Raw genomic sequence first — 27,891 nt, forward strand, 5'->3', positions numbered from 1 at the left:
TTTCAACGTTTATTTATTTTTTGGGACAGAGAGAGACAGAGCATGAACAGGGGAGGGGCAGAGAGAGAGGGAGACACAGAATCGGAACCAGGCTCCAGGCTCTGAGCCATCAGCCCAGAGCCTGACACGGGGCTCGAACTCACAGACCGCGAGATCGTGACCTGGCTGAAGTCAGACGCTTAACCGACTGCGCCATCCAGGTGCCCCTGTATATTCCGTTTTTACCACAGGTATTTAAGCTTTGATGAGTAAGACCACAGGGAGCTCTCAGTCTTAAAAGAGAGTATGGAGACTAAACATATAACTTTGAATGTAATAATGTTTACAAAAGGGGAAGTACAGGAAAGGTAAAACAGGGGAGACTTCACTGTTGTTTATTTTTGAGAAGGATGGACCATACTGGGTGTGGAGCCCTGATTTCCCTGCTTTGGTCTCCATTGGAAACTTCTGTCTTAATGGCCACTTGGTTTGCTAACCTGAGTGTGCTCCCTGGGCCTCATCCCTGGGAATTTGGTTTCCTTTTAGTTCTTTCTCTCCAGGCATCCCTCTTGGGCCTTTCATGCAGTTATGCACCAATCTCTTCCACTGTGAATCTTCTTGGATTCTTTTTCTTCTCCCTGTGCCATCTTTTCTAAAAAAGTTTCAGCTCTGTATGTGTAGAACTGCTGTTTTTGTTGGGTATGTCACACACCGTGCAGCAGATTTTATGTCTCTTTTACATAATCTTCATAACAAACACATGAGGTAGGTTGTATTTTCAAATTTTTTATTTTTTATTTTCAAATTTTACATGGAGGTTGGAGAATTTGTACAGTTTATAAAAAGGCAAATGGAATTTGCATTCCTGTCTGACTCCACAGCTATTACTCTACACTTCCCTTGTCCCCCCCCCCCCCCCCCCCCCACTCCTTCGCTTATAACTAGTTCCTCCTTCTGAGAGCTTCATCTTTTGCTCTGGAATCGGATTTCTGTAGCCATGGCTCTCTTTTCTAAATTGCACAGGGATGTTAGTGCACCCCCTCCTGCTCACTTCCCCCCTCACCTCCCTCCCCACTCACTCTTATGTACACCTTAGCATTTGACCCTAAGAAACTTCTTACTGCTTATTATTTCCCATTCAAATGCTTAAAAAATCCAATTTCATTTTAATGTAGAAAATGCTGTACCTTTGCTAGGGGTTATTTTGGACCCGAATCGTCGTCTGACTATAGTCTGAATCACTCAGAACTTTAGTTCTACACGAAAATCTGCCATGGGCTCAGCCTGCACTTTGGGGCAGGTCACACCTCCCCGAGTGTGCTTGACATGTCTTTGAAGTAGAAATGACTAGATCTGGGATTGTGAAGAGGAAAGAGTTAAAAAGAAATAAGAAAATAGTCACGAAGGCTCCCATTTTAACATTAGCCTTTAGGAGATAGTCCTCTTGTCTTTAGTCTGTAACTGGTTGCCACCAAAAGGGAAAGTCCATTTTCCTCCCAAATAATCCTTGGTCTTTGGCTGTGTTTCAGGAAGGGAGATTTGGTAACTAGAATCCCTTACAAACTTGCTGGGGACAGTTGGGTGGCCAAAAATGGATATGCCCCACTAGAAATGAATATTGTCTTTTCTAATTCTGTCATTTCATTACCTGAATGAAATAGATGTTCTTTGACCTATTTGTCTCCAGGAGAGCTAGAGAATCAGCAAGGAGTTCAGACCTCATGACCGTTTTTGTTGTAATAAATGGAGCCTATATAAAATGGTACTAAATTCTGACTACATCAGATGGCCTATTTTGAAACGTGCCAGGGGGGACCCCTTATGTTTTCATCTGACTGGCTACTGTTTTTCTAGGAATGGAATGGCAAGGACAAAGATTCTATCCGAAGAGCAGTGAAGCACAGCAATGTGGTCATTAATCTTGTTGGGCGAGAATGGGAAACCAAGTAAGTCTTTGGCTTGATTTTTCTTTTTCTTTTCTTTTTTTTAAATTCAAATTCAAGTTAGTTAACGTACAGTGTAGTATTGGTTTCAGGGGTAGAATTTAGTGATTCATCACTTCCATACGACACCCAGTGCTCATCCCGACAAGTGCCCTTCTTAATGTCCTTCATCCATTTAGTCCATCCCCCACACCGCCTCCCCTCCAGCCACCCTCAGTTTGTTCTCTGTGTTTAAGAGTCTTTTACGGTTTATCTCCCTCTCTGTTTTTATCTTATTTTTTCTTCTCTTCCCTTATGTTCATTTGTTTTATTTCTTAAATTCCACATGTGAGTGAAATCATACAGTATTTATTTTTCTCTGACTGATTTATTTCATTTAGCATAATATATACTCCAGTTTCATCCACGTTGTTGCAAATGGCAAGATTTCATTGTTTTTGATTGCCAAGTAATATTCCATTGTGTGTGTGTGTGTGTGTGTACACACACACACACATACCCTCTTTATCTATTCATCAGTTGATGGACGCATGAGCTCTTTCTGAATTTGGCTGTTGTTGATAGTGTTGCTATAAACATTGGGGTGCATGTGCCCCTTTGAATCAGCATTTTTGTATCCTTTAGATAAATACTTTGTAGTGAGTTGCTGGGTTGTAGGCTAATTCTATTTTTAATTTTTTGAGGAACCTCTATACTGTTTTCCAGAGTGGCCACTTTGCATTCCCACTTGCAGTGTAAGAGGGTGCCCCTTTCTCCACATCGTCGCCAACATCTGTTGTTTCCTGAGTTGTTAATGTTAGCCATCTGACAGGGATGAGGCAGTAATTATGGTTTTGATTTGTATTTCCCTGATGATGAGCAAGGTTGAGCATTTTTTCATATGTCTGTAGCCATCTGGATGTCTCTTGTTTTTTCTTTGCATGTGATGACTTAAGTTTCAGTAGACATTCACTGGGTACCTTCTACTGTCAGGCATTGTAGTTGTCACATTTTTTATTAGTCCATCATTAAGCATTAATATTGAACACCCGTTTATATACCCAATAACACCCTTTCAAGAGGTTTAGTCGGCGGTAAGTCTGGTATGTAAGCAATGTGATATGTTACCCATAAAAAGCTAATAGAGATTGTGTTAGTATGGTTGGTGTCATCAACTTGATGGAATCACCGGTTGTTCATGAATTACCGATGCTGTGTTTGGATTTGTCCAGCTGGGATGGATTAGGTAGGAGGATTTTGCCTATCCTGCTGTTCGTCAAACTGAACATTGGTTTTTCTTGTGTAAACAGTGTTCTAGATCTGTTCACACTGTTAAAGATAACATGAATATTGGTTTGAACAGTTCTTTTTACCTTTTGTGTGGGTTGTTCATCAACAAATAATGTTTTAATCTCACAGTTCCACAACACTTTGTTCACACCATTTTCTTAATATTTATTAAGTTTGGTTATCTATGTCTGCCTTAGCACATATTTTTAAGTTCTTTGATTACTTACAGGGTCTTTTTTGACTTTATATCTCCTGTAGTGACTTATAGCAGTGCCTTGTACAGAGTAAGTATTAATCTTATTATGTAATGTTAACGTTATTGTATTAAATTGGTGACTGATTTTTTAGTTTCTTTTTTTTTCCCTGAGGGAAAAGGATAAGAAGGCCCAAGCATAAGAAGTGGTTCCTTTTTAGCTCCCAACACTTCCCCCCTCCCTACCCAATCACTGCAGCCAGATACCCTTAAAGGGTCTCAGCCTTGGGATTCCTTGAGGACAGAGAATATTATGTGTGCTGATTTATAACTTATGGTGAGGTTTAAACTATGTACAGTAATGACAGTGAGCAGTAAAATTAAAAAAAAATACACACATATATACTATATACATATATATATTTTTTCTTACATATATATTTTGATTTTGGGTTAAATCATTGCCATTTAAACATTTAACTATTATGAGGGTGCCTGGATGGCTCAGTTGGTTGAATGTCTGATTCCTGATTTCAGCTCAGGTCATGATCTTAGGGTCATGGGATCTAGCCCCATGTTGGGTTCCATGCTAGGTATGGAGTCTATTTGAGATTCATATTCTCTCTCTCTCTCCCTCCCTCCCTCCCTCCCTCCCTCCCTCCCTCCCTCCCTCCCTCTCCCCTTCTCCCCCCTCCCCCTCCCTCCCTACCTTTCTCCCTCCCTTTCTCTCCCCCTCTCCCTCTTCCCCCCCACTCTCCCTCCTTCTGCCCTTCCCTCACTCATTCTCTCTCTCTCTCTCTGTCTCTCACACACACACACAAATTAAAAATAAATAAATAATAAAAGTTTAACTGTTATGAATTCCAGCAATAGTATGAAAACCAGTTTATCACAGAAAACTTTGAAATCCTGAGTCAAGTGTTCTTAACTGATCCTCCTTTTTTCTTTCTTTCTTTCAGAAACTTTGATTTTGAGGATGTTTTTGTGAAGATTCCCCAAGCAATTGCTCAAGTGTCCAAGGAAGCTGGAGTTGAAAAATTCATTCATGTTTCACATCTGAATGCTGATATTAAAAGCTCTTCTAGATATCTGAGAAATAAGGTAAGTGACAAGTTGACCTGGGAAGTGGTTCACAGAACCAGAGTTTCTTGGCCCCTTTGAAACATAAGTTAAGTGAGAAGGGTTTCTCACTGACATTTCCAGAATTAAAAGGGGCTTCTGATTCTCTGTATCCAGAATTAGATTGACGTGTGTGATATGTGTGTGTTGTGTTCTGACAATTTGGTTAAGTGCCCTCTGTTTGCAGGGAACTATGGTAAGGGGCTTCAGAGAAGGACAGAGCATTATTACCTGTTTTCAGAGTTCTTTGACAATGGCTCCAGCTTTTTGACCCACTGCATTTTTTTATTGAACAAATTATTTATTAAGTACCTACTGCATGCTGCATATTGAATTAGGCGGTAGGCATACGGTAGTGAATAAAACAGACTTGGTCTTAGCCCATATCTCATTTCTAGTCCACTGAGGAAAATAACTCCAGTTGTGCCTGGTGTTGCAAAGTAGAGAGCTGTGCCATAAGAGCATATAATGGGGGAGAGAGGACATCTATCAGTCAGGTGCATTTAATTGCTAGCATCCGAAAACCCAATGTGAAAGGCCCCATGTTTCTGAAAAATCCAGCAATTGGGATAGGGAAGCTTAGCCACATTGGTGCCAAGGTACATCAGGGTTTCAGCTTTGTTTCTCTGTGATTCTTTCACCTCTTTCTTTTTGTGTAAGCTCTGTTTCTGTAAGAAATCCTGTAAGAAACAGAGCTGTAAGAAACAGAGCTGGCTAGCAGCACATCTGAGCCTCACCATTTTCATACTGCATGGATGAAGGGGAATGGGTGTGTGCACTCTGTGCCTGCCTCTCCCCTGGCATTCACAGAATCCTCTGAATCCATGGTTATTTGGAAGGGCAGGGGCTGGGGCTGGAGTCAGTGGTGGGGGAGAGAGAAGACTCCAAGATGCCCAGCCCTGTAGCTTACACCACTGGACAGATGATGGTGCTGTTGAATAAGGTGAGAAACACTTGAGAAGGACAAGGCTTTTGGACAGTGGTTGTTAGTTGTAGCTGCTCATTAGAATCACTGAGGAAATTTTGAAAAATCCTGATGCCCAGGCTTCACCCTGGCCAATGAAAATAGAATCTCTGGGGATAGACCTTGGGCATTTGGTATTTTTTAAGTCTCCCTAGAGAGTTCCACTGTGCAGCAAAGATTGAGATAGAATATTTACAGAGAAGGAAGAGGATGATCTAGTTTTGTACTCAGGTCGCATTTCAGGTATGTGTCAGTCATCCAAGTCACAATCGTGAATGGGGTTTATGATCCTAGAGCTCAGAAATGAGGTCTGGTTTGGAGATACAAAACCAGTTAATTGAAGCAATGTTTGGAATAAGATTGCCTAGTGAGGAAGCATAGATTGAGAGAACTTTGGACGGGGCCCAGAGGAGTACCAATGATTAGTGTGCTCTGGTAGACAAGGAGACACCTGTAAAAACCCAAACAAGTAAAAAGACTGAGAAGGAGTAGATGTGGTGAGGTAGGGAAACCAGGAGAGTACAAGGTCATGGAAGCCAAGGGAAGACCGTCGCAAGGAGAGAGTAGTTGCTTACGAACGCCATTGAGAAGCTAAGGGAGGTGAGAACTAGAAAGTCACCTTGGATCTGCGGACATGGAAGTCATCTGTGATCTGACCAAGAATGGTTTGGGCGTAGGTGTTAGGGCAGAATCCAGAGCACAGGTGAGCAGAGAGTGAGCAGGAGCCGAGGCAGTGGGGATTGGAAGGGCAGGCAGCATGTGTAAGTGGTTTGGTAAGAGGATGGAGGGAGGCAGGCAGCTGGAGGAGCATGTGGAGTTGGGAATCTTTGTCTTTTTCTTTTTTCTTTTCTTTTCTTTTCTTTTCTTTTCTTTTCTTTTCTTTTCTTTTCTTTTCTTTTCTTTTCTTCTCTTCGCTTTTCTTTCTTTCTTTTTTCTTTCTTTCTTTCTTTCTTTTTTCTTTCTTTCTTTTTTCTTTCTTTCTTCTTTCTTTCTTTCTTTCTTTCTTTCTTTCTTTCTTTCTTTCTTTCTTTCTTTCTTTCTTTCTTTCTTTCAAGGCCTTGACATTGTTTAAGTGCTGGTGAGAAGGTTCTGGTTAAGAGACTGAGGATAAAGGAGAGAGTCAATTGGGCAGGTTCCTGAGGAAGGGCAAGTGAGCCCTGGAGCATGGGAGGCAGGGCCATTTCCCTGTGTGGTAAGAAAGGAGGAGAATTGTAGGTTTTGTGGTGGGAACCTGAGGTGGTTTTTGTCTGCTGTTGTATTTTCTTTGAATTAGAAGGTGAAGTCGGTTACTGGAAGGAAGAAAAAAGTAAGGGAGGAATCTGAATAGGATAGAGAGTGTTTGAAACTGTCATGAGAGAATACCTAATTAGAAGAAAGCACTACTTGTGGGAAATGTTGAAGATGCAGTTAAAATGGGTGACATGAGTGTATAGTGGTACCAGTTTATGATTTTTTAAAATTCAGGTGTCATTAACATACATTACATTACTTTTGGGCATATAACATAATGATTCGACATAAGTATATATTGAGAGATGATCTCCACAATAAGTCTGGTTAACATCACCACACATATTCAAAGATTTTTTTTCTCAAGATGAGAACTTTTAAGATCTACTCTTTGATTAGCAACTTTGAAATAGTATTTTCCTTACCTATAGTTGCCATGCTTTATGTTACATCCCGAGACTTATTTATTTTGTAACCCCCAAGTTTGTTCCTTTCACTTGTACCTTGTACCTTGTACCTTGTACCTTCACTCATTTTACCCACCCTCATCCCCTGCCTCTGGCCATCTGTTCTTTGTATCTAAGAGTTTGGTGGCTTTTTTTTTTTTTTTTATTCCATGTATAAGTGAGATCATATGGTATTTGTCTTTCTTTATTTTGCTTAGCATAATGCCCTCAAGGTCCATCCATATTGTTGCAAATGGCAAGGTTTCCTTTTTTAATGGCTGAGTAAAATATTCTGTGTGTGTGTGTGTGTGTGTGTGTGTGTGTGTGTGTATCACATTTTTTTCATCCATCATCCCCCGATGGACACTTGGGTTGCTTCCATGTCTTGGCTATTGTAAATAATGCTGCAGTAAACATGGGGGTGCAGATATTTTTTCAACTTAGTATTTTCATTTCCTTTGGACATATTAGCAGAAGTGGCATCACTGGATCACATGGTAGTTGTATTTTTTAATTTTTGAGGAACCCCCGTGCTGTTTTCCATGGTGGCTGCACCAATTTACGTTCCCACCAATAGTGCACAAGGACCCCCTTTTCTCCACATCCTCACTAACATTTGTTATTTCTTGTCTTTTTGATAATTGCCATGCTAATAGGTGTGAGGTGACACCTATTTGTGGTTTTGATTTGTATTTTCCTGATGATTAGTGATTCTGGGCACCTTTTTATACATGTTGGCCATCTGTATGTCTTCTTTGGAAAAATGTCTATTCAGATCTTCTTCCCATTTTTTAATCAAATTGGGGTGGTTTTATTTTTTATTGAGTTGTCCGATTATGATTTATTTTCCTCCATCTCTGAAGGCAGGAGGAGTGCATGGCTCAAAGGAGGCTAACAGGGTTCTTTCAGAATTGGGATTTTGCCTGGTGGGTGGAGTCAAGACAAAGGGACAAGGTAATTTACAATATTGGTAAGAGAGTGATTAAAAAGTTGGGCCATGGAATCTAATCTGAGGCAGGTTAGGAGGGCTTGATGAGTAGGAAAGCAGCATCAGAGGACTAGAACGCCTGAGAATTCAGGTGAAGACCAGATATCTCAGGAAGAGATGAATGGAGCACCTGGAGGTATGGGAGGTTGCCATCTGAGAGCAGGATGTCTTCATTTAGTGTTTCAGAAGACAGGCACTTGTAGTTGTTGATATGGACTGTGGCCTGAACGAGTTGAGAGGGGCAGAAGTGGAGAGAAGAGGAGGTCATTGGAATTGAGAAGCTCAAGAAACTGAGAGGTTCAAGCCTATCTGGACATATAGGTCACTCACAGGAGTCGTGCAGGTGGAGAGGAAGGCTGGACTTGGTGCTGATACCTGCATTGAAAGAGGCCTTGTCTAGGAGGAGATAGATGATAGGAAAGGGTGTTGAGGTTCGGGAGGTTCCTGGCCCCTCCCCGACTCCTCTGGGTATGTATGTGTGCTGCCACTTCCATATCGTGGCCTCCCACCACGCTATCCTTTCTCTGGCAGGCTGCTAGATTGTTGACACAAACCAGAGGACCTGTAAGTAGAAAGAAAAATGGAAGCTAGAAAAGTTCTACTCTGATTTTTCTCCTTTCTTCTTTGTCCTAAGCTTCCCTAGAATAAATACGGGAAGGAACCCAACAAGAGCCATATGAGGCAGGGCATTTTTGTGTATTATTTAAAAACAAAAATTCTGGGTAACTGACCTTTATGAATCATACCGTAATCTGCAGAAACTGACCTTTGAAATACCAGTAACGTCCTAATAGTAGAAGGAATTCGAGCTTTGTTCTCTCCTCTCAGAACTCTGCTTTGTTTGGTTGCTTGTTTAGGCTGTTGGAGAGAAGGAAGTGAGAGATGCCTTTCCGGAAGCCATTATCATAAAGCCGTCGGACATCTTTGGAAGAGAAGATAGATTCCTCAATCATTTTGCAAGTATGTATGCTTGTGTTCTGTCCTAGTCATAGAAAAGAGGATACGAGTTAGCCAGGTTGAGGTGAAGCATAAGTTAACAGTGTTCTCTGATTTGACAGACTAAGGTGTATTTTCTCTCCCCCAGTTGCTTTTTTTCTCCCCAGAGGTCCTATTTGCCTAGCGTGATCTTCGTTACAGCCTGTGAAAAGAGCACCTTAGATTCACAGAAAGGTCGTGGGAGTTCTGTGAGGGTGGCAAGTCCACAAGAGGCAGCTTCCTTATCTGTTGCAATGGAGATGGTAATGTCTGCCTCAGGACTGGTGTGTTACTGGAATGCAGTAGCCCCTGTCACAGCACCTGGCCCACAGTACCTGCTTAAATGTTGGCCTTACTTATTTTTCTTATGAAGCCCCTGTTTCCTAACCACTTTCTCACATTAGTCCACATTCAGTCAAGTCACTTAGATGTTGATCTGAAAGACAGAGAGGTAGCGTCATATTTTGTCAGGTGCGTGTAATAGGTCTTCCTTGTAAATAGTCATTTCTGTGGAATGGGATTAGGGATTAATAAATATTAATTTGGCCATTGGTAAACTGGAAGTAGTTGGTATGTAAACTGCTTTCATGAGCTGGGCATCATGTTATGCTTACTCTCAGGGTTTTTGTTTGTTTAATAATTAGACTTGTCTAGGCAAAGGAAATCAGTCTCCTTGACTAAGTGATGAGGTTTTGACATTCTACAGGAAAAAAATGATTTCCCTGTACATTTGCAGGAGTGGCAGGGGAGAATACATTTTTTTGTTTATTATTTATTTTGAGAGAGAGGGAGAGAGAGCACGTGCGTGAGCGGGGGAGGGGCAGAGAGAGAGAGAGAGAGAGAGAGAGAGAGAGAGAGAGAACCCCAAGCAGGCTCCATGCTGTCAGCACAGAGCCCAGTGTGGGACTCAGATTCACAAACCGTGAGATCATGACCTAGGCCAAATCAAGAGTCAGTTGCTTAACCAGTTGAGCCACCCAGGCACCCTTGGGGGGAGAATATATTTTTAAAGTCTGTGATAAGAACCCAGCTTTAGTTTCTGATTCTATCAAATTACCAGGCACCTGTCAGTTTATTCACTCATATATTAGGAGACGTTTCTGCCTCTCCTAGGGAGTAGTAGGATGGTTAGTGAGGTACAGTTTTATCATTAGCTTTCTATTTTTCCTCGTTAGCTATTTATATTATTTCTTTCAGTTTTCTTTGTCCTTTGTCCATGTATGTTTGGCTTTTTTTGAGAGGTATTTTTCTTACTAATTTGTCTAGACTCTTTGTATATTAAGGGTACACATCTTTGGTTATATTTGCTGCAGTTTTTTTGTTGGCATGTTTACTTGAGTTATTTTAAAATTAAATAGACTTTATTTATTATTATTATTTTAATGTTTTATTTATTCTTGAGAGAGAGAGAGAGACAGAGCATGAGTGAGGGAGGGGCAAAGAGAGAGAGGGACACAGAATCTGAAGCAGACTGCAGGCTCTGAGCTGTCACCACAGAGCCCGACGTGGAACTGGAACTCATGAGCCGTGAGATCATGACGTGAACTGAATGAAGTCAGATGCTCAACTGACTGAGCCACCCAGGCACCCCGCCCCATTTGAGTTTTTTTAGAGTAGTTTTAGGTCTGCAGAAAAGTTGAGTGGAAAGCACAGGTTCCCATATATTCTTTAATCCCTCAGTCTTTCCCCACACTTTTCTCTATTATTAACATTTGGCATTAGTGTATAGTATGTTTGTTACAATCGATGAGCCAATATTGATACATTATTATTAACTCAAGTCCATAATTTACATTAGGATTCATTCTTTATGTTGTACATTCTGTGTATTTTGACAAATGTATGATAACATCTACCATTAGAGTATCATAGAGAATAATTTCATTGCCTTAAAAATCTGTGTTCAGGGTGTGCCTGGGTGGCTCAGTCAGGTAAACATCTGACTTTCGCTCAGGTCAGGATCTCAGGATTCGTGAGTTCAAGCCCTGCATCAGGCTCTGTGCTGACAGCTCAGAGCCTGGAGCCTACTTCGGTTCTCTCTCTCCCTCTCTGCTGCTCCCCTGCTCACATTCTGTCTGTTTGTCTCTCTCTCACTCACTCAAAATATAAAACATTAAAAAGAGTTTCCTTCATGTCTTTTCATGGCTGAGAGTTTATTTCTTTTTATGGCTAAATAATATTCAATATAATATTCAATTGTATGGATGGACCACAGTTCATTTATCCAACTTAGATATTTTTATCATGTGTTTTTGTGTGTTTTTTCCTCCTGATTGCTCATGTCGTTTCACATTCTGCATTAATTTCCAATTTAAAAAATTGTGGTAAAATACACATAAAATTTACCATTTGCTTTGGACTGAATTATGTCCTTGTCTTCCCTCCTCTCCCCAGATTCTTCTTGAAGCACTAACTTCTGATGTGATTGTATTTGGAGATAGGGCTTTTTAGGAGGTAATTAATGTTAAATAAAGAAATAAGGGTGGGGTCCTTGGTGGCCTTAAGAGAAGAGGAGCTCTCTCCCTGCACATGTGCACTGAGGAAAGGCTGAGGGTGAACGTAGCTGGCTGACTGCAAGCCAGGAAGACAGTTCTCACCAGGAGAACTGTTGACACCTTGATCCTGGACTTTGCCGCCTCCAGAGCTGCAAGGAGATACATTTCTCTTGTTTAAGCCAGCCCGTTACAGTATTTTGTGATGGCTGCCTGAGCTGACTTCTAAGTGTACAGTTCAGTACTGTTCATGTGTATTCACGCTGCAGCTATTCTGTGCAGCTCCTTTCTTCTTGTAGAACTGAAACTCTGTCCAGTAAACACCTTCCTGTTCCCTCCTTCCCCCAGCCCCTGGCAAGCACCATTCTGCTTTCTGCCCCTCTGAATTTGACTGCTCTAGGTATCTCGTATATGTGGAATCACACACTATTTTTTGTCATTGGTTAATTTCATTTAGTATAATGTCCTCATTTATTATGTTTCCTTCCTTTTTTAAAAAATATTTATTTGTGTGTGCGTGTGTGTGAGAGAGAGAGAGAGAGAGAGAGCGCACAGGCATGCGCAAGTGGGGGAAGGGCAGAGTGAAGGAGAGACAGAGTCCCAAGCAGGCTCTGTGCTGTCAGTGCAGAGCTGGATGTGGTCCTCGAACTCAGGAACCGTGAGACCATGACCGGAGCCGAAACCAAGAGTTGGACCGTTAACCAATTGAGCCACCCAGGTGCCCGGTGGATTTTCTTCCCTTTTTAAGGCTGAGTAATATTCCACCATATACACACACCACATTTTGCTTATCTGTTCATCTGTCAGTGGACGCTTAGGTTGCTTCCACCTTTTGGCTATTATGAATAATGCTGCTATTAACACAGATATACAAATCTCTTTTTGAGACCCTGCTTGCAGTTCTTTGGGGGACATACCCGAAGTAGAATTGTTGGATCATATGGTAGTTCTATTTTTAATTTTTTGAGGAGTTACCATACTATTTTCCATAGTGGTTTTTCCAGTTTACAGTTTCACCAACCGTGCAGTGCCCAGGGTGCGAATTTTTCTGTATCCTCACCAGCACTTTATTTTCTGTTTTTTGGTTAGTAGCCATCCTAATGAGGGTAAGGTAATAGCTCATGATTTTGATTTGCATTTCTGCAATGATTACTGATGTTGAACTTTTTTTTTTTTTTTTTTTCATGTGTTAGCCATTTGTGTATCTTATTTGGAGAAACGTCTGTTCATATCCTTTGCTTATTTTTCAATTGGGTTGTTTTTTGTTATAGTTGAATCATAAGAGCTCTTTATATATTCTGGGTAGTAACACCTTACCAGATATATGACTTAAAAATATTTTCTCCCACTCTGCAGGCTGCCTTTTCACTCTGTCCTTCAGTGCGCAGAAGCTTTTAATTTTGATGTAGTCCAGTTTATTTGCTTTTCCTTTGTTGCCTATGTTTTAGTATCATAGTCAAGAAATCATTGCTGAGTCCAGTGTCATGAAGCTTTCTCCCATATTTCCTTAGGGATTTTGTAGTTATAGCTCTTATGTTTAAGTCTTTGATCCATCTTGAGTTCATTTTTGTGTATGATGGAAGGTAAGGATCCAACTTCATTCTTTTATATGTGGATATTCAGTTCTCCCAGCATCATTTGTTGAAAACACTGTCATTTCCCTGTTGAATGGTTTTGGTTCCATGTCCAAAAAATTCATTTGACCATACATATAAAGGTTATTTGTATCTGTTCTATTCCACTGGTTTATATGTCTATCTTTATGCCACTGTTTTGATCTCTGATAACTATAGCTCTGTAGTAAGTTTTGAAATCAAGAGGTATGAGACCTCCAACTTTTTTTTCTCAAGATAGTTTTGACTAAACAGGCACATGAAAAGATGCTCAACATTACTCCTCATCAGGGAAATACAAATCAAAACCACACTGAGATACCACCTCATGCCGGTCAGAGTGGCTAAAATGAACAAATCAGGAGAATATAGATGCTGGAGAGGTTGTGGAGAAACAGGAACCCTCTTGCACTGTGGTGGAAATGCAAACTGGTGCAGCCGCTCTGGAAAACAGTGTGGAGGTTCCTCAGAAAATTAAAAATAGATCTATCCTATGACCCAGCAATAGTACTGCTAGGAATTTACCCAAGGGATACAGGAGTGCTGATGCATAGGGGCACTTGTACCCCAATGTTTATAGCAGCACTTTCAACAATCGCCAAATTATGGAAAGAGCCTAAATGTCCATCAACTGATGAATGGATAAAGAAGCTGTCCAATGGAATACTACTTGGCAATAAGAAAGAATGAAATCTGGCCATTTGTATCAACGTGGATGGAACTGGAGAGTGTTATGCTAAGTGAAATAAGTCAGGCAGAGAAAGGTACCATATGTTTTTATTATTATGTGGATCCTGAGAAACTTAACAGAAGACCATGGGGGAGGGGAAGGGAGGAAAAAAAAAAGAAAGGGAGGGAGCCAAACCATAAGAGACTCTTAAAAACCGAGAATAAGCTGAGGGTTGATGGAGGGTGGGAGGGAGGGGAAAGTGGGTGATGGACACTGAGGAGGGCACCTTTTGGGATGAGCACTGGGTGTTGTATGGAAACCAATTTGACAATAAATTTCATTGAAAAAAAATACCAAAACAAAAAGATAGTTTTGGCTATTTGGGGTCTCTGAAGATTCCATATAAATTTTAAGGTGTAGTTTTGTGTACTTTGCAGAATACACCATTGGGATTTTGACAGGGACTGCATTAGCTCTGTAGATTCTGTGGGTAGTTTGATATCTTAACAGTATTGTCTTCCACGTGAGATGTGTTTCTGTTTGTTTGTGACTTACTAATTTCTTTCAGCAGTGTTTTCTAGTATTCAGCGTGCAAGTCTTTAGCCAACTTGATTAAGTTTATTCTTGAGTGTTGTATTCTTTTTGATGCTCTTATAAATAATGTTTACCTTAAAATTTTTTTATAAGGTTTTTTTTTTATCTTTACATTTAATCTACTTTGGTTTATGGTAAGAGATGAGGCTTTTCTCCCTCCCTTTCTTTTTCCCCAATAAGTAGAGTAATTGTCTCAGCACCATGTAGTATAAATAATCTTTCCATTTCTCACATATTTGTGGTAATGCATTCATCATTTACTAAATTCCCATACTAAAAACCCAGGGTCTTTTTCTGGGTTTCCTATGTTGTGCCGCTGATCTATTGATTCCTATGTGCCTCCTTAGTATGGGGTGCAGTTTAGACTCCAGTCTTGGGAGTGGCCATGCATCAAGTGGCCAAGCCATTTGACCACTTTCCCTTGCTGTCCATGTTCTTAAAGATTTGGCTTTTTTACTTTCCATCTTTGTTATCTGAAAAACAAGTGACTGCCGACTAGCTCTCTCAAAGTCAGCTACATCTATTCCATTACTTCAGTCACTTGATTATGCTAACCTGGAGCACCTGGAGATTGGGGGGGTCTTCTAGGACCTTAGGCCTTCTAAGAATACTTCTCATTCTTCTGCCAGATATCCGTTGGTTTGGTGGTGTACCTCTTATTTCCTTGGGCAAGAAGACAGTGAAACAACCAGTCTATGTAAGTACCCTGGGTGGAGGGGCTTTGGCTGGATTCAGAGTCAGGTCATAGTATTCTGGTTTTATCTTAATCCTGTAACTCCATCATTCTTCTTTTCAGCTTGCATCAACTGCTTGCCTCTCAGTTTACTTAAGAGCTACATGTATTCTCTGTGTGTTCACTTGTTTGCTCATTTAAGAAAATACGTTGAGTGTACTAGGCACGCTGTACCTGTCACTGGGCATATAGAGGTATGAACTAGACACACATTGCTATCCCCAGGCTGGAAGGGTAGGCTAGCAAAGCAGTTGCCGTGCAATGTGGTAAGTGCTATGATAGGGAGAGGATTTATATAGGACACCTAATCCAGACTTGAGGGTCAGGCACAGCCTCCCAGAGGAAATGAGGGGGTTGGGCAAGAATATTTCATGCAGAGGGAACAGCGTGTACAGGGGCCCAGAGGAGAGAGCGTGTTGGGTTCCATATTATGTTGAATCAGGGTTTCTCATCTGGCAGTATTGACAGTTTGGGCCAGATAATCGTTTGTCAGAGGGACTGTTGTAGAATGGTTAGCAGCATTCCTAGCCACCAGATGGCAGTAGCACTACCTCCCCAGTTGTGACAACGAAAAATGTCTCCAGGCATTTGCCAAGGTCCCCTGGGAGCCAAAATCGCCCCCAGTTGAAAACCATGGGATCTGAAACCATATAAAAGTATTATTTTGGAAAGGCAAAATGGTAGAATGTTGGCAGTTCCATGGGATTCAGCCTACTTGTTTGTGATAGCATGGTAACAGCGTTAGAGGAACAAGTGGTAAGGTGTGAGATTGCAGAGATGGTAGGCAAAGTCAAATCAGACGGCCTCGACAGCCGCCTGAGCATGAATGTGCTCTGACTAGAAAAAATATATAGGTGAACCTTCCAATGTGCAGATCATTTGAGCTTTTGAGGAGTGGGTTCTTTAAGGGGCTTTCTGGAAACAGACAATGCCATTTTATCTTTTTTTTTTTTTGGTTGTGATTGTTGTGGCCTGTTTTCTGACCTCCCTCCCTTCTTTCCCCCCCTCCCTCCCTCTCCCATCTCTCTGTTTCTCTCTTTCAAGGATTGCTTAAACATGTGTTACAATTTCTTATAGGTTGTAGATGTATCAAAAGGAATTGTTAATGCCATTAAGGATCCAGATGCCAGAGGGAAATCTTTTGCCTTTGTTGGGTAGGTGGCTAGAGTTTGACTTTAAACTACCTGTTAAAATGAATGAATTGTAATGATTTACAGGAACAATAAGATCTAAACCTACTACTAACAGATGTATTTGTTGCATTTTTAGTGTCTTTGTTCAACTATTTTTATTCCAGAAATTTTATTCCCTTAGCCCTGAAGCCATTGTGTCTCAAAGAGCTGTCCAAAAGCTACCACTGTCAGGATCTCCTGAATGGTTCTGTTGCATCAGGATTTGAGTGAACCACCGAATCGGATTTAATAAGTGATTTTTCTGTCAACCAAAGTCTGAGCACCAACTGCCCTAGTATATTACATATACTTAGTCCAGTGATTACCAAGGATGTTTTTGTACTACTCCAGTGATGTTTTTAATAAAGGATGTTACTATAAATTCAGAAACACAAGCAGAACACTTTTAGGGAGTAAGTGCAGTTGCAAAATCAAATTGCTTTCGATAGAGTGTTGCAGTGTCCCCCAAAGGTTGGAAATGGCCTGGTTTACGATACAGTTGTTAGTGCTGCACAAGACTGATCATTTATGGTATGCTGTCTTTGCACTTAGGACAGATAGAAAACAGTTAAACTGTATAACTTACCTGATTTTATTAAATTTTGTCACAGCTGAGTTTAGGACCTTTTTTCTGGCTTAACTAAGACTAAAAAATTAAGACTCAGTCTGCCAAACCGAAAAGTACCAAATCCACTTAATAATTGGCCCAGAACCCCGTCATTCAGTGAAGCAAGCTAATGACACCTGATGTTCCATGAAAGGTGGAGATCTGATTCAACAATTAAGTGATAACTTTAATTCCTAGGAAATATTTGTTTCCAGAGAAAAGACACGTTTCTCTCTAAGCCAGGAGGCATAGTATACATTCCCAGGATTGTGAATTCATACATTGTTATGTTTCACTATTATTATAGATTTCATTTAGTAAAATTTTTGTCAGTGCAAATGATTGTATTGTATTTCTGAATCTAGTGGCTGCAGGCTAGGCCTCTCTTTGAGTTCCCTAGTTCAGTGCAATTAGTTACATACTCTAGGAGAATTAGTCACAAAGTGTGTTCAGCGCAGAGCCCATACATCACTAGCCTCAAGCCATCGGGCTCTAGTCAAGAGGTACTTAGACTAGGATTCTAGAGAAGAGAAGAACAGAAATGGCTTTACAGACTTTGCTTCCTACTCTGTAGAAATAGCTCTGTGATGAGTTAACCGGTTTCCTCTTTACCGCTCCCCAGCCCCCTCCAGTACGGTCATTGGCTGGGCTGCATTGCGTCATAGTTGTTTGGCACACATGGAAACACAGGCATTTTTTTGTGTGTGTGAAACTGGATATGTGTCTGCATTTCTCTTTTTGTCTCGTCAACGCAGAGGAAAACTTTGCTTATTTCTCAGACACTTTGAGGCTAATGCAAAGAGGCATAAGACCTTAAATTTTGCTCCTAGTTTTTTCATAGTTATTAATTTTATGATGTTGGTCCATTCTGTCATTCATTTATTAGGTACCTATTGATAATACACATAAAGCTGGGAGCACTAATTCACAAATTCAGTGAGGTCACAAGGTACAGGATCAGATATAAAACTCAGTTTCCATATATTTGCAAATAAACGATCTGAAAATAAAACTAAGAAAATAATTGTATTCACAGTAACGTCAAAAGAATAAAGTATTTAGGTATAAATTTAACAAATATAAGACCAGTATCCAGAAAATTACAAAACATTGCTGAGGGAAATTAAAGAGGAGTTAAATGAATGGAAAGACATCTTATGTTCATGGACTGGAAGAGCCAATATTATTAACATGGAAACTTTCCCCAAATTGATCTCTCTACTCAAGCCAGTCCTATCCAAATTCCAGCAGGGTTTTTTGTTTTTTTTTTTTTTTTTTTTTTTCAGAAATTGACAAAGTAATTCTAAATTTATATGGAAATGCAAAGATCCACAACAGCCAAAACCATTTTGACAAAGAAGAATAAAGTTGGAGCACTTAGGTTTCTTAATTTCAGAACTTAACTCTCAAACCAGAGTTATCCAGACAGTGTGATGCTGGCATAAGAATATTCTATTCTAACTAAACTGAATCAATAGTCTAGATAGTCTAGAAATCAGCCTTTGTGTTTATGGATGTTTGATTTTTAACAGAACTGTCATGACACTTCAGTGGGGAAAGGATGGTCTTTTCAACAGGTGGTCCTGGGAAATCCACATGCCAAAGGATGAACATAGGCCCTTAATTTCACAAAATACCTGAAAACATTAACTCAAAATATATCAGAGACCTAAATGTAAGAGTTAAAACTAAAAAAACTTTTGGAAGAAAAATAATGTTCTAGACCTTGGGTTAGGCAGAGATTTTTTAGATGTGATATCAAAAGCATACTTTGTAAAAGGAAAAATTGATGTTAGACTGCACCAAAATGGGAAACTTTTGTACTTCAGAAGGCACCATTAAGAAAATGATGAAAAGACAAATGGTGGGTGAGATCATCGGCTAAAAGGCAGGATGGGGTGGGTGAGAGAGGTCTGTGGAAAATTTGAGGACCGAGTTGAAGATAGGAGGTATTCTCTGGTAGAATGGACAAACACCTCTTAGGAGAGCATGGCAGGGTTGCAAAGCAGAACTGAGTCTTCCATTTGAAGTTAGTGATCAGAAACATAGGTGAAGCCAGGTGGCCCAGCTGTTATTTTCTCTGCAACTCCATCTTGCTGGTGGTTCAGGCACAAAGAAGGCAGATACTCGCTTGAACCAGAGGAGGGACTTTGCTGCGCTAGTATAGTGGAGAGGCGGCTGGGGGACAAGAGCAAGTACATTATGTGTAATTAGTTTACCCATGATACCAGTATTGCCTGTTGTTGTAAAGATTACAGATTGTTTTTTGGCATAGCATGCGTGCTGAACAGTGATCCTTACACGTCCTTCTGGTACTCGAAGGATGCTGTTTGAGGGCTTGGTCTGATGTTCCCCTAGCTGACATTTTCATGTTTTTTGTTTTTGTTTTTGTTTGCTAAAATGTCAGAATGTTGAGTTTCTCACTGAATTGTGTGAATTCAGCTCTCAGCTCTCACAGGCTTTTTGAGGCAAAGGGGACTAGGAAAATGGGTGAAGAGATACTAAAATATATTATAAACAATAATAATTATTAAAGCTAGGTTGTACCAGTACAAAACTATTCAGATTTGTGGAATAGAATAGAAGGTCCAGAAGCCATCTCAAATATATGTAAGAATATAGTATGTGATAGGGTGACATTTCAGAATATGGGGAAAGGGTAGATCAGTCAATAAACATTGTTACATCTTTTCCTTATATCAATATAAAAATACGTTATCCACAAAATTATGGATTAAAGAACCCCAAGAGCATTACAAAAAAATACGTGGAAATTTATGTCACTGGTGACAGTAGAGGGATTTTCTAACTATAAAGGCAAATCATAAATCAGAACTTTTGCTTAAGTGAAATGTTTAAACTTATGTATGCCACAAAACATTACAAAGCAAAATACAAACAGTAAAAAATATTTCCAACTATGTCATTAAAATGTGAAGAATTCTTACAAATTATTCTTTATAGACGGGACTTTAGGAGAAAAGAGAGAAAAGAAAGAAGCGTAAGTAGCCAAACCTATAGAAAAAAACTTAATCTCTAGAGTGAAAGTTAACACAAATTAAAAGGTTGAGGTACTTTTCTTACCTCGCAGATCGGCAAAGTTTTGTTTGCCTATTTTTTATGACTAACCTCATTGTTGGTAAGGGGGCTAGTAGCATCTTATGCGAATTAATATGACCTTTCTGGAAGGCAGTTTGGAAGTATCAGTAAAAGCCTTAAGATTTCCAAGCATATTTTGAGCCAGTTCCACCTCTAGAATATATTACAAATACATAATTCTGGATAAGTACAAATATTTACTGCGGGAATGTTCATTAAGTTATTATCTTGTAGAGAAAAAATATTTTTAATATCTTAGATATCCCTCAACTTGGGAATTTATCGAATAGTTACAACTACACGCATTGCAATATATGCAGTCGTTAAACATACACTAGAATATGGAGAGACACAGAAAAGTGACCATGATAATGTTAAATGAAAAAGACATTACAGAATAGGATGCCTGTGCAATCTTACATTTATAAAAATAAAATCGTGTGTATGTAAGGGGATGAGAAATAAGGATATATAAACATACTAACTTTGGGATTATGGTTGATTTTTCTTTGTACTAATCTGTATTTACTTCAGTGCCTATGTGTTTCCTCTTTCACTGAGAAAATGTTATTTTGTTAAATTTAGGAAGAAAGTTTGTAAGGAGCAAATAATTTGAAGAACTATGAATTTTCTTTTTGTAGGCCCAGTCGGTACCTCCTTTTTGACCTGGTGCAGTATGTCTTTGCTATGGCTCACAGACCTTTCCTCCCGTACCCTCTGCCACATTTTGCCTATCAGTAAGTAAAGTGCTTCTTTTTATGCCTTCTAAAATAGACCTAACTTGATACATTTGTTTGTAATGCTCTCTCACTTAGGGTTATTAGGGAGTATGTTCATTACAGTGGAGTCTCTGAATCTCTAAGTAGGTGGTGCTCCTGATGTCTTGATTTTAGTCTAGGATGGAACCAGAGGTGTCTAAGAAAGGGAGTGTGGATTACTGTGGATGAGAAGTACAATGTAGTCGAGAGGTAAAATCTATAGTTCTTCAAATTCTCTCCATAGAAACCACTTAGTTAATTTGTAGAAGTGTCTTGCTTAGGAGGTTGTGTAAAGGACCAATGAGATTTCCGTCTGTTTCATACCACTCACCCAGACGTCGAAAGGGGATCCTTCTTTATTAAACCAGTCTGATCATGTAGTTGGGGGAAGGGGAAGAAGCCAGGTTGATTTGGCCTTGTGGTCGCCTTATCTTCTTTCTTCTTGCCCTGCTTCTTGGTTCACTTCTTCCTTTTGCAGGTTTAGGATCTCAGAATTATGTCACTTAACAGTGGTCCGGTCAGGGAGACTTTCAAATCCAGTCTGCCAGAGATTGACTTTTCAAAAATTTTTTCCATTTTTATTTTATGTATTTTTTTATTTTTAGAGAGACAGAGAGAGCATGCGAGCAAGGGAGAGGGGCAGAGGGAGAGAGAAAGAACGAATGTTAAGCAAGCTCCACACTCAGTGCGGAGCCCAACACAGGTCTCGATCCCATGACCCTGGGATCATACCTGGGCCCAAATCAAGAGTCGGACGCTCAACCGACTGAGCCACCTAGGTACCCCATGCCAGAGATTGACTTATAAACCAACATGGCAGTTCACCCCTGCATTCATTCAGCAAATATTTATGAAATGCGTCCTATGTCTTAGGCAGTGCACTAGGAACTCAAGATATTATACTAAACCCTCAGAAAGCTTATGACCAAACAGAGGTGTCAGAAAAGTAGAATGCAGTGTGATGATAATATTTATTGAGAGTGTTCTGTCTTTCAAGCTGCCTACTTCATTCTCATTTGATACTCAGTGACTGATATCAGTAGGGAAGAGCACATAACGTATGTGAAGGAGGAGGGTTGAGGATGTAGCTTAGAGAATACTGCCATTTGGAGGACCTGCAGGGTGAGAGGAATTTACCGAAAGGCCCAAAATGAGTATTCAGACATTTAAGTGAAACAAGTAGAGTGTTTGGAAGCCTAGAAACCAAATGGAAGGGGGTGTTTTAAAGAGGAAATGACTGTTTCAAGAAGGGGAGCCTGGCTGTTTCTTCACATCTGTATCTCCTGCACCCAGAACAGTACTTGACACACAGGAGGCGCTCTGTCAGTATTTGTGTGATGAAATGCTGCAGAAAAGTCACATGAGGTAAAGGACTTACAAATGTCCACTGGGGTTGGTGGTGAGGTCACTTATGTCAGCGGCTTCGGCACAGAGCAGGGGTGTCAGCCAGATTGCCGGGCACTGTCTCCTCGGGAATGCATGAAATTGAGAGTTACCTTCAGCTGGATTTGGCGTATGCACACGGAGTGGCCCACTGGGGACACAGAAATAGACAGCGGAAGTCGTCTGTCAGCGTAGAAGCAGAGCACAGACAGTCGAAGGTTTGTCCGAGAGTTTTAATTAAGCTGTGGTAGCCCAGTAAAGTGCCCTTTTCTGCCACTGGGACACGTGGTCTGGAATCTGAGGTTTTATATGTTCCTGGAGAAATTTTGGCCAATCTTCAGCTTCCTTTTTCATTTTTTTATGCACATTGGAATGATGTTAAGTTTTTAAAAAGCTCTGGAACCCCGTGTTCTGTGACCCACTGAAGGCCCACTGGGTCAATCAGATAAAAGCAGAGCTGGTCTGGCTGTACTGACAGGTGATACTCCAAGCATGGACTCCCAGCCTGTGGCCCAGTTCTCTGTGGGGGCCCTGGGGAATTCCTGGGGGCCTCGACGATAGCTGAAACCCACTGCCCTGAGTGTACTTGACAGGATCTCGGTGGCAGAGATAAGGAGAGCTCTATTTTGACTAAGAGTGGAGAGATGGCACTAATTGAGGCCGGCAGCTCTCCTGTCCTGGGTGGCTTCCTGGTTTGCACCCTACATCTTAGGCTTCTCCTTACTTTTGAATTCTTTTGGTTCCTTTGGGGGGGGGGCCTGCTTTTAAGTATTACAGTTTACATCTAGCATAGTACTCAGCTTGCCCTGCATTCTTAACAGAAGCATATGTGAATGTTTGAGGTTTAAATTAGATTAGATAAGTTAAATAAGATTTGAACATTGGATAGTTTTTGTTTTGTTCATAGTAATGGCTTTATTTTAGTTTTCATTTCAGATTTGTTGTATCCTTCATGAAGAGTAAGGAGTGCCACGAGTTACGGCAGTCAGGCTGGGGTAGCTTGAAAGGGAGGGGAACCTCACAGGTAGTGGTGCCAGGATGTTGGCTATTTTCTTTAAAAAACAAAACAAAACAAAAAACACAAAAAACAAAACACCCAAAAAATCAGTGAACTCCTGTCTCTACAGCAGCGTCTCTCCTTTTGCTTCTTGCAGGCTCGCTTGAGTATTGGCTATGGAGATGCTTACCACATATGCCCTATTTATTCCTTTTTCCAGGTGGGTAGCACGACTCTTTGAAATGAGTCCGTTTGAGCCCTGGACAACGAGGGATAAAGTGGAGCGGGTGAGTGTGAGTGTGGTGAACATCTGCCTGGTGGGCAGGTGCCGGGCCGAGAGCTGCAGAGTTGGAGGACTTAGAACCGATTGTTGTTTGCTTGCTGGCATGGGTTATTTTCATGCTCTTGTCTGTTATCCTGTCTGAGGCCAGCCCCGTGGCTTGGGCCTTGTACCTCACGCTGTCTTGGCCTGCTCCAGTGCGTGCGTCCTCCCCAAGCTTCTCTGGGATGTGATCTGATTTCCTTCTCTGCTGGAGCATACCCAACGGCACACAAACATGCCTTTAGTGCTCCATTTTTTTAAAGACAAAACCCTCCCCTCCCTCATGTCCCTTCTGGCTACCGTCCTGTTTGTCTGGGTCCCTTTTAGTCATAGCCCTTCAGGAGAGCTGTCTATTCCTGCTGTTAACCTCAGCAAGAGCCCACTCCATTCAAGCTTTTATACCCGTTTCTCCCCCACAAACTGCTCTTTGCAAGATTACCTATGATCACCCCTTCTCTCCTTGAACCCCTGGCTGCCAATCTGTTTTCTGGCCATCTCCATGTTCCCTTGCTTTTCCTCCTCTCACTAGGCCATGCTTTTCGGTTTCTCTTCCTGACTTACCCTCTCTTCCCTGATCTGTACACGCTGGGGGACCCACGAGCTCTGCCCTCAGCCCTTTGTATTTTTGCTCATCCTCTGAGCAACCTTCAGCTCATCCCATGCTCCAGCTGCTGTCTGTAAGCTCGTGGCTGCATTTTTATCTCCAGCCTTGAATTGCGCCCCTACCCTACCCAGCTGCAGACTCTTCCATGTATTTGGGTATATTACAGTTTTCTGAAACTGAACGTGTCCACAAATAGAAGTGCAAACCTGCTTCTCTCCTGGCTTCCCTCATCTTAATTAACGAGGTCACTCTTCTCTCTGTTACTCAAGCCAGAAACCTAGGCATTCTCCCCCAGTTTATTCCTTTCTTTTTCTGGATCTAAACCAGTATTGTCCAATATAACTCTCTGCAGTGATGGAAATGGTTTAGAATCTACAATGTTCAAAACATAACCCCTAGCAGCATGTGACTGTTGAACATTTGAAATATGGCTAATGCAGCTGCAGAAAGAAGATTTGAAATTTATTTACTTTAATTAATTTAAGTATAAATGAGAATTACCACATTTGGCCAGTGGCTACTGTACTGGGCAGCACAGCTGTAGACCATCAGCAAGTATTATTCAGGCAGCCCTCAGAATACATGCCAGATGTTACTACTCCTGCCTCTCCCTGCCTTTTATTTTTCTTCAACTTTTTATGCTGAAAATGCGTGTAATAGTAGTGAACATTTTCATCTTCCAGAAAGGTAAGAAAGGTCTCCACTCTGCCCGCTGTAATCCAACTCGGTTGGTTATTTCTTTCTCATTCTCTTATTTTTTTAAATATTTTTTTAAGGTTTATGTATTTATTTTGAGAGAGAGAGAGAGAGAGAGAGAGAGAGACTCCCAAACAAGCTCTGAGAGAGACAGAGAGAGAGAATCCCAAGCAGGCTCCACACTTTCAGCACAGAGCCCAGCCCAATGCAGGCCTTGAACTCACGAACCATGAGATCATGTCCTGAGCTGAAACAAAGAGTTGGATGTTTAACCGACCAAGCCACCCAGGTGCCCATCTTTTCTCAGTCTCTTGACTAGTGTCTGGCTGCCTCTCTTGTCCCTCTACATTGAGTTGGACTCCAGAGCTCTGGCTCTTCCTGTCTTGCTGTCTCCCATGCTAGTCTTTCTCACTGTGTGTAGAAGTGTTTCTAGGGAGGACATGAAATAAAATGAAAATACGATACTATCTCTACTTTTGAAGGCCTGTTGACCGTTTCTCAACCAGAACAGTCAAATTATCCTCTGAATGTTACCTAAAACTTAAAATGCAGACAAGATGAGAAAACAGTCTTCAGGAAACAGATGTGAATGGGCAGGCATTATCCTCCCCTCTGACACGCTGTGTCTGGAAAGAAGATCTATCCCGTCTACGTTCATGACAGATGGGACTGGAGGACTGACTGTCAGAGCACTTCAGTGTATCTTATGCTAATGTGCCTCTTACACTGATAATGGAGCCGGTGTTGATACAGTAGGCTGAATGGGCTTTGGATTTGGTTTGGAGGCTGTCTCACAGCACCCTAGTAGAAGGATTGCAGACTTTGTCAGGTGGGTGAAGGGGCATGCTGCTTTATATGCAGATTGATTGTCTTCATACGCTTTTGGATGGTCTAGGATCATGGAAGTCTTCCAACTCCTTCTCTACAAACAAGATGGGTTTGGTGTTTTAGATCTGTGGTGAGCATCAGTCTACCAGACTAAGTATAGCAGGAGCACAAAGGTTAATGGATTATCCCTTAATGAGCAAGGAACAAATGCTAATTATCTCCCGAATTCAGGAGTGAAAACAGAAGCAGAAAGGAGAATTGGGGAATGGGCTAGTTCTGCATTTGCCCCTACTTTATTTTCTTCCTGAACCTCCTGTAAAGCAACCCTGACAATGGTGACTGGCGCATCTCCATTGCAGATTGATTTCTGTTTCAGTCTGTAGAATGGCTCATCTAGAGCCAGTGTTCTGCGCTCATGGGTTGTGCTGGGGACCTTTGTGCTGCTGTATGGTGACCTTGCCTTTTTTCCCCACTTCCAGTCTTTCTCTGTGGTCTGCTTTTAGTGAGGTCCAGGAACCAAAAACAGCCATGTATCCTTTGAAAACAAGTCTCGGTAATGGGACTCAGGCCAGCTTGAGTGTTGAAGTGTTGGTGGGATAGCACTTCATGTTTGGGTCAGTTTTCAGTGTTCTCTGTGGTTCTGTCTGTCCAAAGCTTCACATCACAGACATGGTATTGCCACACCTGCCCGGCTTGGAGGACCTCGGAATTCAGGCAACACCGCTGGAACTCAAGGCCATTGAGGTGCTGCGGCGCCATCGTACATACCGTTGGCTGTCGTCTGAAATTGAAGACGTGAAGCCGGCCAAGACTGTCACCTTCTAGCGGCCCCTGAGCTGCTCTGGGGTTTTGGTGCTGGTTGGGTCACCCGGCAAGCGACCGGCCCACTTTCTTCGGAGAATCCTGTACATAGTGAATGTGATGACTCTATTAAACCATCTGAGGTTAAATTCTGCTGCAGCCCTTTCTTTCTTGGCTTATAAAATGAAAAATTCAGTCATTTAGAATTTGAACACAGTTTCTTTAAATATATGTATTTAATGACATATGTTACTTATTCTCTGAAATATGGAAGGATTTGAGTTTCTCTATGTCAGGCTATTTCTGGCATATGTTTTGGAAGATGAGGACCCCTTTTTAATGTTAAGATAGTGTGATCACCCCAAGTGATATGTGATTGTCTTTTTAACATCCATTAGTTGAGAAAATATCTAGTGCCCCATAACTAATCCGAACTTATTCCACAAGGTATTTAAAAAAATGTGTCTTAATGACATCCACATGCACTTAAAAATAGTCGGTACGTGTAAAAACATGGTCTGTAGATATGGGTTCTCAAACTGCTTGCGGTAATTCCATAGTCCTCTGCTTGGATCTGAACTCCCTGAGGCCTCTGTCCCACTGCTGTTTGGACGACATCTAGGTGATTTCAGATAATGGTTGTGGATGGATTTTCTCCCATGCAGAGGAAGTGCCATGGTCTCTCTTTAGTAATGGCAATGCTTAAGGATAGAACTTTTTACATAAGTTATTAATATCGCAGCCAAATCCAGATGAACAGTTGGTACAGTGTGAGCAAATCCCTCCGTGCAGTAGGATTAAGAACTCCCCGTAATTTGTGGTGAAGCCAAGGTGACCAACTGCATCCCCCTGCAGTGTGACCCCTTGGTCTGTAGGAGGGGAATGTCCGTGAAAACCCTGTCCAGTTCTGGCAACGCCCATCTCATCCTCACAGAGTAAGGTACGTGAGAATTGAAGGTGAGTTCTCTACCTGCCCTCTGTGTGCTCCAGAATCTTTGGTCCCCAGATGGACAGAGGTCGGCTATTCAGGTGTGGTCGTGGACCAACGGCATCAGTATCACCTGGGAGCTTGTTGGAAGTCTAGAACGCCAGGCCCTACCTTGGTCCTGCTGGATCAGGAGCTGCATTTTAGAAAGGTCCCTGGAAGATCTGTGTGCACATTAGTGGAAAGCACTGCACCGAGTAGTGCCGTTCCCATTACTCAGGTGGCTGAATCCTACCCAGACCGAAATCAGAATCTCTAGAGAAAATGCCCAGCAGTTTTATTAAACATGCCAGTTTATTCTCCTGCATGGTAATGTGTGAGAGTCGTGTTCTAGGGAAAGGAGCCCAATTCCAAGCTTCACTTTTTGTCTTCAGCTAAGATAACTTGTTATTTCGGATGATACCCTGGTTGGTCACAAGCCAGTCGGTAGG

General features: G+C 41.3%; 1 protein-coding gene across 1 annotated transcript in view; it reads left to right on the plus strand.

The window, feature by feature from the left end:
• NDUFA9 (NADH:ubiquinone oxidoreductase subunit A9) overlaps window positions 1-26,624 on the plus strand; it is a 36,689-nt gene extending 10,065 nt beyond the window's left edge. Inside the window, exons 4-11 of the mRNA XM_003988290.5 lie at window positions 1,834-1,925; window positions 4,344-4,485; window positions 8,989-9,091; window positions 15,105-15,172; window positions 16,286-16,362; window positions 20,728-20,823; window positions 23,445-23,511; window positions 26,329-26,624. Coding sequence (XP_003988339.1) covers window positions 1,834-1,925; window positions 4,344-4,485; window positions 8,989-9,091; window positions 15,105-15,172; window positions 16,286-16,362; window positions 20,728-20,823; window positions 23,445-23,511; window positions 26,329-26,499 — 816 coding nt within the window. The 3' untranslated portion in view covers window positions 26,500-26,624. The remainder of the gene's footprint in view (window positions 1-1,833; window positions 1,926-4,343; window positions 4,486-8,988; window positions 9,092-15,104; window positions 15,173-16,285; window positions 16,363-20,727; window positions 20,824-23,444; window positions 23,512-26,328) is intronic.
• Window positions 26,625-27,891: the final 1,267 nt, after the last annotated feature.

Source organism: Felis catus, chromosome B4, assembly GCF_018350175.1.
Source record: "Felis catus isolate Fca126 chromosome B4, F.catus_Fca126_mat1.0, whole genome shotgun sequence".
Classification (NCBI taxonomy): Eukaryota; Metazoa; Chordata; class Mammalia; order Carnivora; family Felidae; genus Felis; species Felis catus.